Genomic DNA, 15417 nt, shown 5'->3' with positions numbered 1-15417 from the left:
GGGTACATGCATAAATATAGCTAATCGAAATATGGCATTCAGCATTTTTCCAGGGGCTGCTGTGGTTTATGAACGTTCACCTATCCCAAAAAAAAAAAACCAAAACAAGGCTAACAAGCCTTGTCTGAAAATCCTTGGGTAGCCAGGAGTTTTTGTAACCTCTCACTGCTGGCCCCAAAGTGCTGGTCCGTGGCTGCTACTTTCTTATGACTAGGGTTATCCTGCTTCAGGTTCCCAAAGAGAGAACACTGCTGGATAGGGGGAGGGTACAGTTGAGGGTGCTGGAGGTGTGTGTGTACTGGAGAGGGGTACCTGGGGCCTCACCCCTGAGGTGGGGAGAAGTGTTGCTCCTTGTCACGGTGGTAGGACGGCTGGCACTGACTTGGGATGCAGCAACAGCCATCAATCAGACCTCCCTGTGGGCTTCTCCCCCTCCCCAGCACTGGGAGCCTGGGCTCGGGTGGGAGGGACCAGTCGGGGCACAGAGATTGCTCTTTCTCAGCTGCAAAATCCCAGACATTGCCTCTTATTTGAAAAACCCGTCTGGACGGAGGGGGGAGAATCAAAAAAGGAGGCGATGTCCGGGAAAACCTGGACATATGGTAAGCCTGCTAATGAGTGGAATTTCAAGCTTAAAGATTTACTGCAGAGAGAGACCATGGACATGGAGGAGATCCCTCCTACAGTCAGTGGGCAGTGACCTAGCTAAGGGGGAGGAAATCTCCTTGAGGCTCCCGTTGTGTAGAATCCCCTCAGTTGTTCTGTTGTGGAGGTGGGGTTTACCCCCGCCTGGAATTTGCTGCAAGTCTGGCCCTGAGCCCACAATGGACTCCAAGGATCTCTGCCTGCATTGAGGCCTGGCACCCTGCACATGCGCCTGGCAGCAAGCTCCAGGGGAGTCATACTACCAAGGAATCCCGCAGGAGCTCTTCCCTCCCGTTCGATGTTGCAAAAAAGGCTCCATAGTAAAGCAGTAGGTGTATTCTCTTTCCAGGGTGAACTCCATGGGGCTAGGAAGGGGATGCATCTCTGTGGATATTTTCTTGGGGCCCTATGTGGTGGGGAAGGGGAGACTGAACTGTGAAGGCAGCTCCTGCTCTCTGCAGGAGGTGGGAGAGTCCTGTGTGCAGCATCCCCTCCATCCTGAGATCTTGGGGCCATGCCGTATGTGGCCCCATATTAGGTCAGTGTGTGGATTTTCTGTGACTTAAAGCTAGCGCTGAGTTCTGTGTAGTTACGCTGGATTGATGCTACTGTAGCTGAGCTCAAGGAGCTCTGCAAGGCATTGAAAAAGCACTTCTCAGTGTGCCTGGGCATCTTCAAGTGACCTGTTCCAAGCATCAAGGCTTTAGAACGAGAAACAGCAACAAGAATTTCAAAAGGCAAACAACATTTCTGCTCTGTTTCTTTTAGAAGTAAAAAATCAATTACTTCTAAAAATATACCCTCCACCTCTGTTTCCTAGTCTGTACGTCTCTCTTCAAATCATGTGTAACCTTTTACACAGAGCCTTCCCTGTTTTGGGGTGCTGTGTTAGCATCAGCTTTCCAAGATGACCCTGCTACGGACATGAACTGCACACTGACTCCTTCGGAGATGTGTTGCAAGCTACTGGAGTATGTCGTATATAAATTCTGAACTAAAATATAGAAGAAAATGTGCTTGTGGTGGGAGCTGCTAAAATGTGCAGCAGAAGTGTATAAAATGGAAAAGGTTATGCTTCAAGAATGCTGTGCATACTGTGTTTGCCCAGCTTGCCGTGAAGCATCCAACTTCCTGAAAGCTATTTTAGGCTGCGTCTAATCTATCCATTTTAGGTATTTCCAAGGCCTCATCACCTGCTGTCTAAGTACTGTCTGCTTGCTAATGGCACAGAGTATTTTGTATCCAGTTAAAATGCAATGTATAGAAAAGAATTTGTCAGCACAGATCTTTCCCCACCTACTTCTTGAGTAGTGCTTAGATTTGAGTGAAGAGAACATGGTAACAAACAAGGAGTTATAGTCAGTGTGCTCTGGGGTCACAGATGCACAAACAGGAATTGTGAAAGTTCAGTTCCTCCCTCAGTCCAAACCAACTTATTATAACCTTTATTTAAAAAAAACCAAAAAAACACATTGGTGGCATTCTTTGCAAATGTGGCTGCCGGTTTCATAAACCCTGTAATTCGTTGCTAATGACTCTGGGTAAGTAGTCAATTATATTGAGAAACTTCTTATACCTACAACAAAAAGATTAAAAGAAATGCTCCCAGCACTTTAGCATGGATAAATAGTTGGTTATTAGTTGCCTAGTTACCAAAGACCTGCATTAGGTTGCTATTTAGAGAAGTAGTGCTGCTGACTGTAAAATCTTAACCAATTTTTCTTCCATCTCAAACTAAACAAGCATTTAATTTAATGCAGTGTTTCAGTATCAGAATTGTTCTCAGTTTAAAATAGTCCATTTACATTGTCTGAGTTTATTTGCTAAAGATAAGAAATTGCTTTTTTACACACACACAAATATTTTTATCAGTTTGGGATGATAGGACACATGGTTGCATTTCATTTAATGACCCAGTAAACTAAAATGTATAGATTATTAATGATTTTTTACTGAATATACTTTGGCGCAAAAAAAAGGCCGCCAAACTGGAGTTAAGTTTGAAAGTACATATTAGCATGTCTGAGACCCGTATGTGAAAGTCCTTTCAAGAATGTTGTAGACACTACAAAACGTAATTGGAAAAACAGGAAATTCTGAATGAGATTTAAACTTAAACACAAACCTGTTGTACCTTCCAGGGAGAGGAAGGGAATCAGGTAGGAAGTTAAAAGAACAAGGGGAAGCACATGGTTACTCCCACCTTTCATGTTACTTTGATTATCAAAGATTCCAATTGTATATATCTCTTTCATCCGTTCATTTTTTTTCCAGATGTTAAACCATCCAACATTTTGGTAAACTCTAGAGGTGAAATCAAGCTTTGTGATTTTGGTGTCAGTGGACAACTGATAGACTCAATGGCAAACTCGTTTGTTGGGACGCGGTCGTACATGTCTGTAAGTACAGCTTTTTTAGCTTTGAGTTTACTATGCATTGTAGTACAGTTTTCAGTGAAATCACTGTTGCCGTCACTACAGTTATTGGCAATTATTACTCACTGCCTCCCTGAAGTATTCAAGTATCACATCAAAGTTCAAAAATGGATTTGTCGCAATGCGTGACTGATGACTTGGAGTCTTTAACATTGCAGAAGAGATGCTGATGCATCTGCATTGCAAAATCCAATGAGCTAATGCTTTGGGGTTTTGTGTACATGCATCTCCAAAAAACCAGTGTAGAGTTTGTTCTCCTGACACAAGTCCTTTTCCCTATCCCACCCCCCAAAATTTCTCACAGTTGCTACAATTGCCAGCCTAGGCAGGATGCTATCTACAAAGTGCTTCTACCATTGCTATCATAAGGTGAGTTAAACCAGTTACAGTAACGGGGAAAAGGTTCATGTAGACAAGGCTTAGTGCAGGGGTGGGCAAACTACGGCCTGTGGACTGGATTTGGCCCCTCAGGGCTTTGGATCCAGTCTGCAGCGCCGCCAGCACCACGTCCCTTTGGCCCCTGGGGGGGGGTGGGTGGGTGAGTGGGTGTGTGTGTGTGTGTGTGTGGGAAGGGGGGGGCAGAGGGCTCTATGCATTGCTCTTGCCTCTAGGCACTGCCCTCTGCAGCTCTCATTGGCTGGGAATAGGGAACCGTGGCCAATAGAACTTTGGGGGAGGTACCTGGAGATACAGCAAGGGCAGTGCACGCAGAGCCTCTGCCTCCCCTCCCCTCCCCAGGGGCCGCAGTGCTTCCGGGAGCGGCACAGGGACGGGGCAGGCATGCAGGGAGCCTGCCCTGGCCCCAATGGGCACTGCTGCCACCCTGGAGCTGCTTGAGGTAAGTGGTGCCAGCCTGGAGCCCGAAACTCTCCTTACTCCACCCCCCAACTCTGTTCCCTGAGCTCCTTGCTGTACCCTGCACCCCATCCCCCTGCCCTGAGCCCCTTGCCGCACTCCGCATCCTCCTGCACCCCAGCCCCCTGCCCTGAGCTCCCTTGTACACCCTGCACCCCTCCTGCACCCCAACCCCTGCCCTGAGTCCCCTCCTGCACTCCGCACCCCTTCTCTGCCCTAATCTCTTGCCCTTAACCCCTTCCTTCACCTCGCACTTCTTCCCACACCCCAACCCCCGGCCCCGCATACAATTTCCCCACCCAGATGTGGCCCTGAGCCCAAAAAGTTTGCCTGCCCCAGTTTAGTGGCTAGTGTGGGACTACCTTAGTGGGTGTTCTCTTCTGAAAACTAGTATTCAGGAATAAAGTGCTATTTAAAGAAGCACAGTGTATCATGTGGCAACCAGCACGAACATGAATTGTGGATCTTTCACTCTAATGTATGATGGCATTTGTCAATTGAATGCATTCTATTAACTCACAAAGCTAGGGCTTTCAGAGTTTCTTCAGTAGCTGTGAAATTAAGGCTGGACCTAAAAACAAAGGAGGGTGGGGGGAGGTATACTGCTCATTCTACTGAGGCCTGGTCTACACTACGCGTTTAAACTGAATTTAGCAATGTTAAACTGATTTAACCCTGCACCTGTCCACACAACAAAGCCCTTTATATCGATATAAAGGGCTCTTTAAACCAATTTCTGTACTCCTCCCGACAAGGGGAATAGCACTGAAATTGGTATTGCCATGTCAGATTAGGGTTAGTGTGGCCACAATTCGATGGTATTGGCCTCCGGGCGGTATCCCACAGTGCACCATTGTGACTGCTCTGGAAAGCAATCTGAACTTGGATGCACTGGCCAAGTAGACAGGAAAAGCCCCGTGAACTTTTGAATTTCATTTCCTATTTGTCCAGCGTGGAGCTCTGATCAGCACGGGTGGCGATGCAGTCCCAAATCCTAAAATAGCTCCAGCATGGACCGTACGGGAGATACTGGATCTGATTGCTGTATAGGGAGATGAATCTGTTCTATCAGAGCTCCGTTACAGAAGACGAAATGATGAAGCATTTGAAAAAATCTCCAGGCTATGATACAGAGGCCACAGCACAGTGCTGTGTGACAAGCATAACGGAAAGCCAAAGAATCAAATGGACGCTCATGGAGGGAGGGAGGTGGTACTGAGGACTCCAGCTAACCCAGTCCCTGCAGTCTCCGAAAAGCATTTGCATTCTTGGCTGAGCTCCCAATGCCTGAAGGGTCAAAAACATTTTCCCAGGTGTGTCAGGGTCTGTGTCGTCAATTTACACCCTTCCCCCTCTCCCCCCAAAAGAAAAGGGAAAAAAATCGTTTCTCACCTTTTTTCAATGTCACCCTATGTCTACTGCATGCTGCTGGTAGGCGGGGTGCTGCAGTGCTGAACACCAGCATCCCCTTCCTGGTGGCAGATGGTGCAATATGACTGATATCCGTCTTCATCATCAGGCCGTGAGTGCTCCTGGCTGGCCTCGGTGAGGTCGGCCGGGGGCGCCTGGGTAAAAATGGGAATGAGTCTCGGTCATTCCCGGCAGATGGTACAAAACGGCTGGTAACCGTCCTCATCATAGCAGCTGGAGGCTGAGCTCCATCAGCCCCCTCCCTTTCATGTGTAAAGAAAAGATTCAGTACTGCCTGGACTATCATAGCAGCGGGATGCTATGCTCCTCTCCCCTGCACCGTTTAATGTCCTGCCTGGACATTAAAGTAGCTGGAGGCTGCCTCCTCCTCATTTTATCTCACTAACAAGTCAGTGTTTCTTATTCCTGCATTCTTTATTACTTCATCACACATGTGGGGACACTGCCACGGTAGCCCAGGAGGGTTGGGGGAGGAGGGAAGCAATGGGTGAGGTTGTTGCAGGGGCACCCCCTAGAATGGCATGCAGCTCATCATTTCTGCGGGATCTCTGGGGCTCTGACACAGAGCGGCTGTGCTCTCTGGTTCTCTAATACACTTGCCCCATATCCTAGGCAGGACTGACTCTATTTTTAGACAAAACATAAAGAAGGGAAGCCAGGAGCAGCCATGACAGCAGCAGACAGTACAAAACGATTGATAACCATCATCTCATCGCCAATTTACAAAGGCAGATGGTGCGATAGGGATGGTAACCGTCTCTGCTACCTTACAAAGGCAAATGAATGCTGCTGTGTAGCATGCAGTACCGCCTCTGTCAACAGCTTCCAGTACACATACGGTGACAGTGACAAAAGGCAAAATGGGCTCCATGGTTGCTATGCTATGGCATCTGCCAGGGCAATCCAGGGAAAAAGGGCGTGAAATGATTGTCTGCCGTTGCTTTCACGGAGGAAGGATTGAGTGACGACATTTACCCAGAATTACCCGTGACACTGTTTTTGCATTGGGATCTCAACCCAGAATTCCAATGGGCAGGAGAGACTGCGGGAACTATGGGATAGCTACCCACAGTGCAACGCTCTGGAAATTGACAGTAGCCTCGGTACATGGACGCATACCGCCTAATTAATGTGCTTAGTGTGGCCACGAGCACTCAACTTTATACAATCTGTTTTACAAAACCGGTTTATGTAAAATCGGAATAATCCCGTAGTGTAGACATACCCTTAGAATGGATCCTGCTTTTCAGGATACTGTCTTCTCCATTTGTCATCTGAGGTGCGTGTCAGATTAGAAGTGAACCAGCAATTTATGTTGCAAACTTGAGATTTATGAGTGCTGTTAAAGGGCAAAAAATTGTCACAGCTCCTCACTTTTTGCCCCGGGCGCTGGTGTTTTTGTTTCTATTTTTCTTCTGATCAGGAACACTTGAGGAACAAAATGCCACATAGCTTCAGTTTCCACTGACACGTCACTTCCACAGGTTGAAGGTATAGCTCGGTCCAACGGCATTGTATTTCAAAGATCAAATCATGGTAGTGAATCTGCTTGTTCTCTGCAGTAGTCTTTGAAGTTCATTCTTTTGCAGGCAATTACTGATACTGCAGTGTCTCTCTGAGCACAACTGGCCTGGCTAACTTGCATCTGAGGAAGTGGGTATTCACCCACGAAAGCTCATGCTCCAAAACGTCTGTTAGTCTATAAGGTGCCACAGGATTCTTTGCTGCTTTCTCTGAGCACTGTTTTTCAAACTATGGGCGAAAAGGCTTTGCTGGACCATGATCATTTTGCACGCAACACCTGATTTTGATGTCTCAATACAGTGAGATTAACTTGGAGCTATTTTCTGTCTCCTGTCCACTACACATGGCTTTGATGCACTTAGTGCCATAAAGGTCATTTTCATGGCTACTTCCATGCTGCCTGCTACATCTCATTCATTCACTTTTGTTTTTCATCTAATACTCTAGCAAACTCTAGAATTTATCCGCCTTGGGGGTGGCTTCCTTGCTGCCCAAAATCTGGTAGTTTATTCTAAAAGGGCTTTGGCCTCCGCTCAGGTGGGACATTGGGGAAGGTCTAAGTATGAACTTCCAGAAATAGTATGTGGTTTAATAAAATACCAGTTACACTTGTCATAGTGGTTCAAAGTTGTCATTGGTTAAAGAGTTTAATGGCTATAGACCACTCTGACATCCTACAGGAATATGAGACTGTAAACTCAGTTTAGAAGGTCCGAGTGCCTAAATGCGTTCATTCGAGTCTTTGCTCTTCTGGAGAACTTAAGGCTCAATAAAGGAGGGAAAAGGGCAAAATTAAATTTTGTATTGAGCCTTCTCAAAGAAAAACATGTATGGGAGCCATGTGGACTAATTTTATACACTAAAACTACAAGAGGGAGAGTGTTCAGTCTTTACCATTGTTTTGGTATTTTTGGCCACACAATACTAATAAAGCAAGTGCAGTAACCGACTGTATATTTCAGTCTGTGTTTGCACTTTATACACTGTTCGCATGGACATCTTGAGAACCTTTTCAAGTTATTTTTGTTGGAATGGCTGGACTAATTAGTGTGACTATACCTGAAATACATGTTTCATTTCCCCAATGTGTGATTCAATTTTTAAAAAACAAAACCATATTTTTAGTTGATGATTTGCCATCTGTTAGAGAGGCTCTGACCTACATGCTTCCCACTTGGTGAAAGAGTAGGTTGGCATGAGTGTGTTTACCGTATATACTGCATTTTTCATCTTTACATGAGATGTTTTTTCTCTTCGTCCCTTCTGTGCTCTAAGCTTTCCTAAGCAGAACACAATCCCGATAATGTTTCAAAACCATTCAGATGTTGAAATGTATGTGCCCATCCCACATGGAAACTATTTGAAATATTTTCTTACATTGTTTTTACACTTGCCAATAAAGCACTCCAGGAAACCTACACACTGCATTTTACAAGCCGAACATATGTTTGAATAGGACAGACTATCACTTTTGAAAAAACCTTTCAAATAATTTAAATCTGTTTTCTTCAGAAGTAAAATAAGTATTTTGAAAAAGAAACATCTGAAATTGGAGTTTATTGTTGAGTAATAAGTACATTCTCCACAGTGATAAGTTTTTCCTTTTTTATTTAAAAAAAACTTAGTTGAGTCATTGAAATTGTATAAGAACAAATATTTTTAAATAGTATTTTAATACTCATGAACAAATGCTAACTGTTTGCCTATTCATTAACTACAGGAGCTGTGGTACATATTTCACCTCTCCTGAGTCATGCTATACAGCCCACAGTTGGCAAATTACTCCTTTGAAATACAGTAAATAGATACACACTGATGTGTTCAAGCCCCCGTTTCATTGTGTCACAGGAAAGTTGGCCTTTTAAGAGGTTCAGGGTCCAGCTTCTGTTCTGTGCCTAGTTTCTGCCCAGAGCAGAGTCATTCTGGGACTGGGTATGGGAACTGTGAGCTATGCAACAGTGCAATGAAAAGCCAAGTTGAATTTAAGGTTTTGCAAAATGCACTACTGCACAGTCTACATTTTCCGTGTGCCCTGGAGAGCTAAGGCAGGGGAGGTAATATCCTTGATTGGACCAATTTTTGTTGGTGATAGAGACAAGCTTTTGAGCTTACACAGAGCTCTTCTTTAGGCTTGGAGAGTTGTTCGTCTCAGATTGCCTGTCTTCCGGACAGAACTCTGATGTAGGTAGAGGCTGGACCTTGAACCTCCTTAAAAGGCCAGCTTGCCTTGTGACATTTAGAAAATCTTTAAAGTTTCCCCCTCTTTCTTTCTTGAGGAAAGGAGTGAATCCTTTGTTGCCCCAAAATAACTTTTATTTTCTTATTTTTTCAATTTACATGTGAGTTCTAGCAACGGATTCTATTGCAGTATGAAGATACTAGCTCAAACACTAGTATTTTCTGTTGCAAAAAGTAGTAAATCACCATTAACAAAATGCTTTAAATACTTCATTAAAGGTAAATTTCTATAAATTTAACTGAATTGGGTATCTGAGTTGTGCTACTGACAGTTACTGATTCAATTCAATGTTTATTTTTAAATTGTATTTATGGTCTTTAATTGTTAAAGATCAAAGTACCCGAGGTTTATGGAACTGATGAGAATTCAGATTTCAGACACTTTTTAAAAGTCAGTTATGGACTCCTTGACTGCCATAATGATTTTTTTAAAAAGTCATATTCATATGCTCACGTGTTTATTTTATCCATCACTCTTTCCAGGTTATTGCAGTGTGTGGTTTTCTTACCTCTTACAATGTTTTGGCTTTTCTTTTCGTAGCCGGAAAGACTCCAAGGTACTCATTATTCAGTGCAGTCAGACATCTGGAGTATGGGATTGTCACTGGTAGAAATGGCCATTGGCAGATACCCAATTCCCCCTCCTGATTCCAAGGAGCTGGAGCTGATGTTTGGCTGCCCTGTGGAGGGAGACTCTCCAGTTTCTGAGACTTCACCCAGGCAAAGAACACCTGGCCGACCAATGAGCTGTAAGTGACTGATGCTGTGTAGCATGTGAACACTGGATGGGTTTGATGGGAGGAATACAAAGCCCAAAGGTAGGGTGAGAGGGTGGAGAGAAGAGGGAAAACTGGATTCATGCTGTCTCCTTCCAGCTTCATGGAGATCCCAGAAAGAAGCTATTAGAAATTTGCTGCCTTTGTCAAACAGAGCTGTGCCTGTAGCCTTCCCCAATGGGACTGTGTGGTGGAAAGAGCAAAAGCGTAGTATTGTCAGACTGAATGTATTTCTACCTTATTTTACAAACAGTCTGGTTTATTTTTCTATATGTATCATCCATTTGTAGCCTATGGACCAGACAGCAGGCCTCCAATGGCAATCTTTGAACTTCTGGACTACATCGTCAATGAGGTAAACAGCTGTTTACATCTATCGGAACTCCCTTTTAAACTGTTCATTCAACCATATTGCTTTTTTTTGTTTAGCGTATATTGTAAACCAAGCCTCTTAGCTCATCCCTGGTGCAAATGCACTGGCTTGAATGAAGTTATTAGAGTCCTGCGTGGATACAAAATTTGTATCATCATCCGATCCACAATCTGCAAAAATGGTCTGTGGATGTCCACGGATATAAAGCTGATATCCATGGATTTGCTGGGCTCTAGAAGTTACACCTGGGATAAATTTGGTGTAATCTATTGTAACCAAAGATCAACCTTTAAATAGGTCTGTGGCTTTCCAGTGACACATGTAGTTAGGAGAGAGGATGGCAGAGTAACATCAAGTGCCTGCATAACTATCCCTGTCTTTGTTTTACCGCTATAATTGTTGTCTCTCTAAAATAGTTTAGTTACAATATTAGACTGTGTCAATTTTGAAGTGTGGTTTTGTGTTTTAAGACAAAAATGCCTGTTAAAACTTGTTACCAAGATTTTCACTGAATTCCCCAACTACAGCTAAACTGTTATAATTCCAGTGCTTGTGCCTTTATTGTATCTTCTTCTATGTGCTGACAAGGGCTGACGTGCCATAAAGAACAAGAGAAATCCCAGTACCAAGGGATCAACAAACTACTAACTACCAGAGTCAAAGAAATTTAAATATGATGACTGGTGATTCATGTATAGGCATTTCTAGGACACTCATAATTACCAGTCAGCATTGATGTTTGGTTCTCCTTGAGCACTACATTTTGCCTGGGTTACTGTTATGCAGGGGTTCTCAAACGGGGGGTCAGGATGGTTATTACATGGGGGGGGTCGCGAGCTGTCAGCCTCCATCCCAAACCCCGCTTTTCCTCCAACATTTATAATGGTGTTAAATTAAAAACACATTTTTTATATCTTTATAATGGGGGGGTTGCACTCAGAGGCTTGCTATGTGAAAGGGGTCACCAGTACAAAAGTTTGGGAACCACTGTGCTACAGCATCTGTTTCTAAAAGACAGAACCTCTCTCATGCTCTTATTTCAGAGAGCTTTACAATACCTCTCCTTGGGTCAGTCGAGCAGACATAACACTGGGTGTCATTGCAGAATCTGACGCTTTGGACTGAAAATGAGGATGTTAAAACATCAAGGCTGATATTTCGCTTCAGCTCTTATTCCTGGCTGCATTGAGTCTTCAGACACTGGGATAGAGAGAGGCATTATTTTGGATACAAACGAATGTGTATGCATGTACACACTTGTATTTTCATCATCCTCACATAAAATGCCTTCTGTCTTTTTTATAAGTGTTTATTGATGTTTCATGTTTGTAATCCATTAGCTATAGATATAGATATAAAAAGCTTCAAAATCTGAGTTGGTGCCAAGTCCATGACCCCTGGAAACACTTCTCATTCCATAGTAAATGTGTGCACACGCATTGCCATGGAAACACTAAGTATATGTTTTCATTCTTGAAATACAGCTGGTTTTGGCTTATTTAATACATTAAGACCCTGACTGTGCAAACACTTACACAGGTGAGTAACTGTGCATAAGAGTAGCCCACTGAGTTCAATAGGGGCTACTTATGTGCATTAAGTTACTCACTAGCGTAAGTGTGTAGATTTAACTCTAATCCAGTAGTTAACGACATGGAGGAGAAGGCACTGTCTACCCACCTTTATATAAAATAACTCTTGTCTTACCAAAGTGCTTGGATTTTAGCTAAAGATTTTTAATTCAGAACCTGACTGTACTAATTCCCTGTGGCAGGATATTTAAATTAGTCTTGAAATGTTATGCAAATAAAGATATGTAAATGGCCTCCCCCCTACCCCCGCTGGAGGATGGCAATAGATCCAAATCGAATCAGACAGTACATACTTGCTGTAAGGCTGCTTGAAGACCTCATTGTTGGCAGCTATACATAGAAAAATTAATGTGAGCTGTGCATGGTGCTTAACAGCATCTGGGTCCGTCATCAGCAGGTAACATTTCCAGAGAAAGGAACTGCGGTGAGGAGCATATAACTAACATGGCGACATTACACTGTTCATTTGTAACTTTCTAAAAACAGACTCTTCCTTCCTTCTGTTTAGTAATGCAGGTGAGAATGCTTTCTTCTCTTAATAAGACACTCAATAAGTTAAGATTGGACTATGGCATTGAATTGCTTCCTATCATTAGAGACAGCTGGGAGTAGCCCCACCCTAATGAGAGACTCAGGAAGCCTCTAGTTAAATGTGTCACATGGACTCATCCTAGGCAGGGTTAGAAAACACAGAACTTAAAACGGCAGCATCTTGTCTACCTGAACGCTCCTTATTTGGCTGCCATCGGCAGAGCTGTACCAGCTGTGGCAACAGCAGGAAATGTGAAGGAAGAATCCTAGTGTAAGCATGTGTAACTTGCATTCCCTTCTGCAGCCAGCCAGATCTGTTGGCCATTGTGGACTTGAGGTGGAGCTCTGGCCCCACCTCTTCTGCAGAGCCTAGTGCATGAAGCAACGCTAGCCTTGAGAGTTCATGGATTCACGGAGCACAATGACTCCACTGTACTGGGTCACAAAGTGGAGAAGCTCTTTTCCTCTTCGCCTGGGCTCTCCCAGGAGGTGTTAAAAACTTGTCTCTAAACATTCAAATGGAGAGTGTCCCAGTTTGTATAATACACAATATGGTAACATTTCCCCTTCGGCCAGCTGTCCCCTGAGCACCTATAGTTCAGCCATTGCTAATGCCATTCCAAAAATTGACCAGTGTTGATTTGTAAAGTGTAGTAGGATCGCGGGTTTCGTCTCTGAAATTACGTGTCCATGTATTTAATCTCCACTGGTCTGAAAGCAAGAGTCATCTGGTCCTTGTGCCAGTGCCTCAGCCATGAAGGACAGCACAGATAGTGTTACTGTTACACCACAGGGCCCAACAAGCTATATACAGACTTATAACACACAACTAATCAACTCATTGAGATGTAAGAGCATCACTCATTCCTTTTGCATTAATCTACCATTTATTTCATTTCCAGCCTCCACCAAAATTGCCCAGTGGTGTTTTCAGTCCTGAATTTCAAGATTTTGTGAACAAATGGTGAGTGTTTTATGAGGTGATTAAGCTTCCAGGGGACCATATGTGGGATATCAGTTTTGCTTTTAGTCAGAAAATGTATTTGCTTTAAAAGGATCCTAACGCTAAGAGATTAGTTCTTTCTTCAAATATGAATGCTGCTACTTTGTGGAGCTGTGGACAAATGTTTTCACATAGTCAGGACTCAGTGGTCTTTATGTAATGTCAACTGCAAAAGGAAATACAGTACAACCTTGGGGCCTGATCCTGTAAACTCTTACTGCTGGGTGTAGTGCTTACAGCCATAAGTAATCCTATTAAAGGCTTGCAGGTTAAGAAGTGCTATATCCAGCAGGTAAGGGTGCAGAATCAGGTTCTGAATCATCCACACTTTTGGTACTTGGTCCTGTCTCCCCACAGTGATTATTTACACTAGAACTTTCCCCAGTTATGCCAAGATTGTGTTCCCTGTGGGCATTCCAATAATCAAACTTGTAGTGAATTGGGTGTTTTCTGCGTGGATTCATTTCCTATGGAAATTTTATACCTGAAAAAATACGTTTAATTTTTAACTTGTATTTAACAAACCCAGAATCTTATTTCTTGGTTCTTGGGGCTGAGGTGTTTTGACTAACAGGAGCTGCAGCATTTTCAGCTCCCAAGAGGAGTAGGGGACATTGACAAAACACACAGTGCCACCAGCTCCTTCCAGCTGGGAGGCTCAAAAGGGGTCCCCCTTGTTCCTCCTCAGTCAGAAGGATGATATTGGGGGAAGGGATTTCCAGGCCTAGAAACATCCATATTTTTCAGACTGAAAATTCAGTTTTAACACAGAAATCCCAGGAATCCTTGCCAGCTGGGTTCCTGTCATGTATTCTTGCCCCCACAAGACCACACATACAGCACAGCGACCAGGATAATTTCATATATCAAGTTACAGCCTAGAGTGAATTTTACTATCCATTTATGAACACCTAAAAAACCGGTAATTGCTTAGACCCATAAATGTATATAATCAGTGGGAATTGCATCACTATAAGGCTTAGGGGTGCAATAAGAAAAACTCAGCTAGGACGCTGAAAAATTGTTCAGCACAACCTGCTGGTAAAGCCTGTCCTTGACCAGAGAAAATGACTCAATACCTTTTGACATTTTCTATTAACATTTTATGTTTTCTTAGCTTAATAAAAAATCCAGCAGAGAGAGCAGATTTGAAGCAACTCATGGTGAGTAAAAGCTCTTTGCTCAGTTAAGAGATTCTGGTCCTTATTAGATAACCCAGTACTGTAGCTCTGAGATTTAGTCCTTCAGAAGAGCCCAGGTAGAATTCCCAGCTCACCTAAGCAGAGGGAGGCAAACATTGGTGTAAGCCATCTCTTCACTTGTTGCGACCCTGTGGCCAGCAGGGCACCAAACTGGCTTCTAGCACAAATTAGTTTGAACAGTCTCCTAAGGAAAATTCTGCCAACCTGGATTTGGTGGATGGCATCAGGCTCCAGCTCTGTTCCCTCCTGCCCCAAGAACAGCCCCCCCCACCTCATCGGCCAGGAAGAGTTGACATAAAAGGTGGCTATTTCAGGATCCTCCCACACTGCAAGCATCCTCAGCTACCCTATAAAGGCAGCTTTAAGGTCACTGCGATCTTACCAGGACTGAGGATCCAGCAGTTTTAGGCCCTTCATTTGGGTGGTGATAGGTCCTGTCATTTTTTTAAAACCAGGATCTTAATAGAAACATCTTTCTGATATTAATTACAATGAGGACAGATTATTTACCTCTTAAACTTCCCCTTCACTATTTAAATGAGCTGTAAACAGAATGGTCTTTGCTTTAATTTAGTAATTAAATTTATTGGTTATCTTCAGAGGAAGAGACAGTAAGTCCCATGTTCCTTTACTGTGGCTGGTCATTATCTCCTGGAACATCTTGGACTGTTTTGGGGGAACATACAGCTTCCATTTTTTTACCATCAGAGTATTTTTAGAAGAGCTAACATCAAAGGATGTAGCAAATTTGCAGCACGTGGTCCCTAATCCTGCAAATTACTCTGCTTGGGCAGACTCCATTCACTTCATGC

The 15417-nt window shown here is 43.6% G+C and overlaps 1 protein-coding gene across 4 annotated transcripts in view; it reads left to right on the top strand.

The window, feature by feature from the left end:
- Window positions 1-15417, top strand: part of MAP2K1 (mitogen-activated protein kinase kinase 1) — a 69713-nt gene that overhangs the window by 52826 nt on the left and 1470 nt on the right. For all 4 annotated transcript variants that reach the window (XM_030577055.1, XM_030577056.1, XM_030577057.1 and 1 more), the window contains 5 exons: window positions 2920-3044; window positions 9670-9877; window positions 10195-10259; window positions 13303-13364; window positions 14521-14566. In XM_030577055.1, the coding sequence (XP_030432915.1) occupies window positions 2920-3044; window positions 9670-9877; window positions 10195-10259; window positions 13303-13364; window positions 14521-14566 (506 nt within the window). The remainder of the gene's footprint in view (window positions 1-2919; window positions 3045-9669; window positions 9878-10194; window positions 10260-13302; window positions 13365-14520; window positions 14567-15417) is intronic.

Source organism: Gopherus evgoodei, chromosome 10, assembly GCF_007399415.2.
Source record: "Gopherus evgoodei ecotype Sinaloan lineage chromosome 10, rGopEvg1_v1.p, whole genome shotgun sequence".
In the NCBI taxonomy this organism is placed as follows: domain Eukaryota; kingdom Metazoa; phylum Chordata; order Testudines; family Testudinidae; genus Gopherus; species Gopherus evgoodei.
The sequence above is the reverse complement of the archived record's forward strand: the minus strand, read 5'-3'. Positions and strand labels throughout refer to the sequence as shown.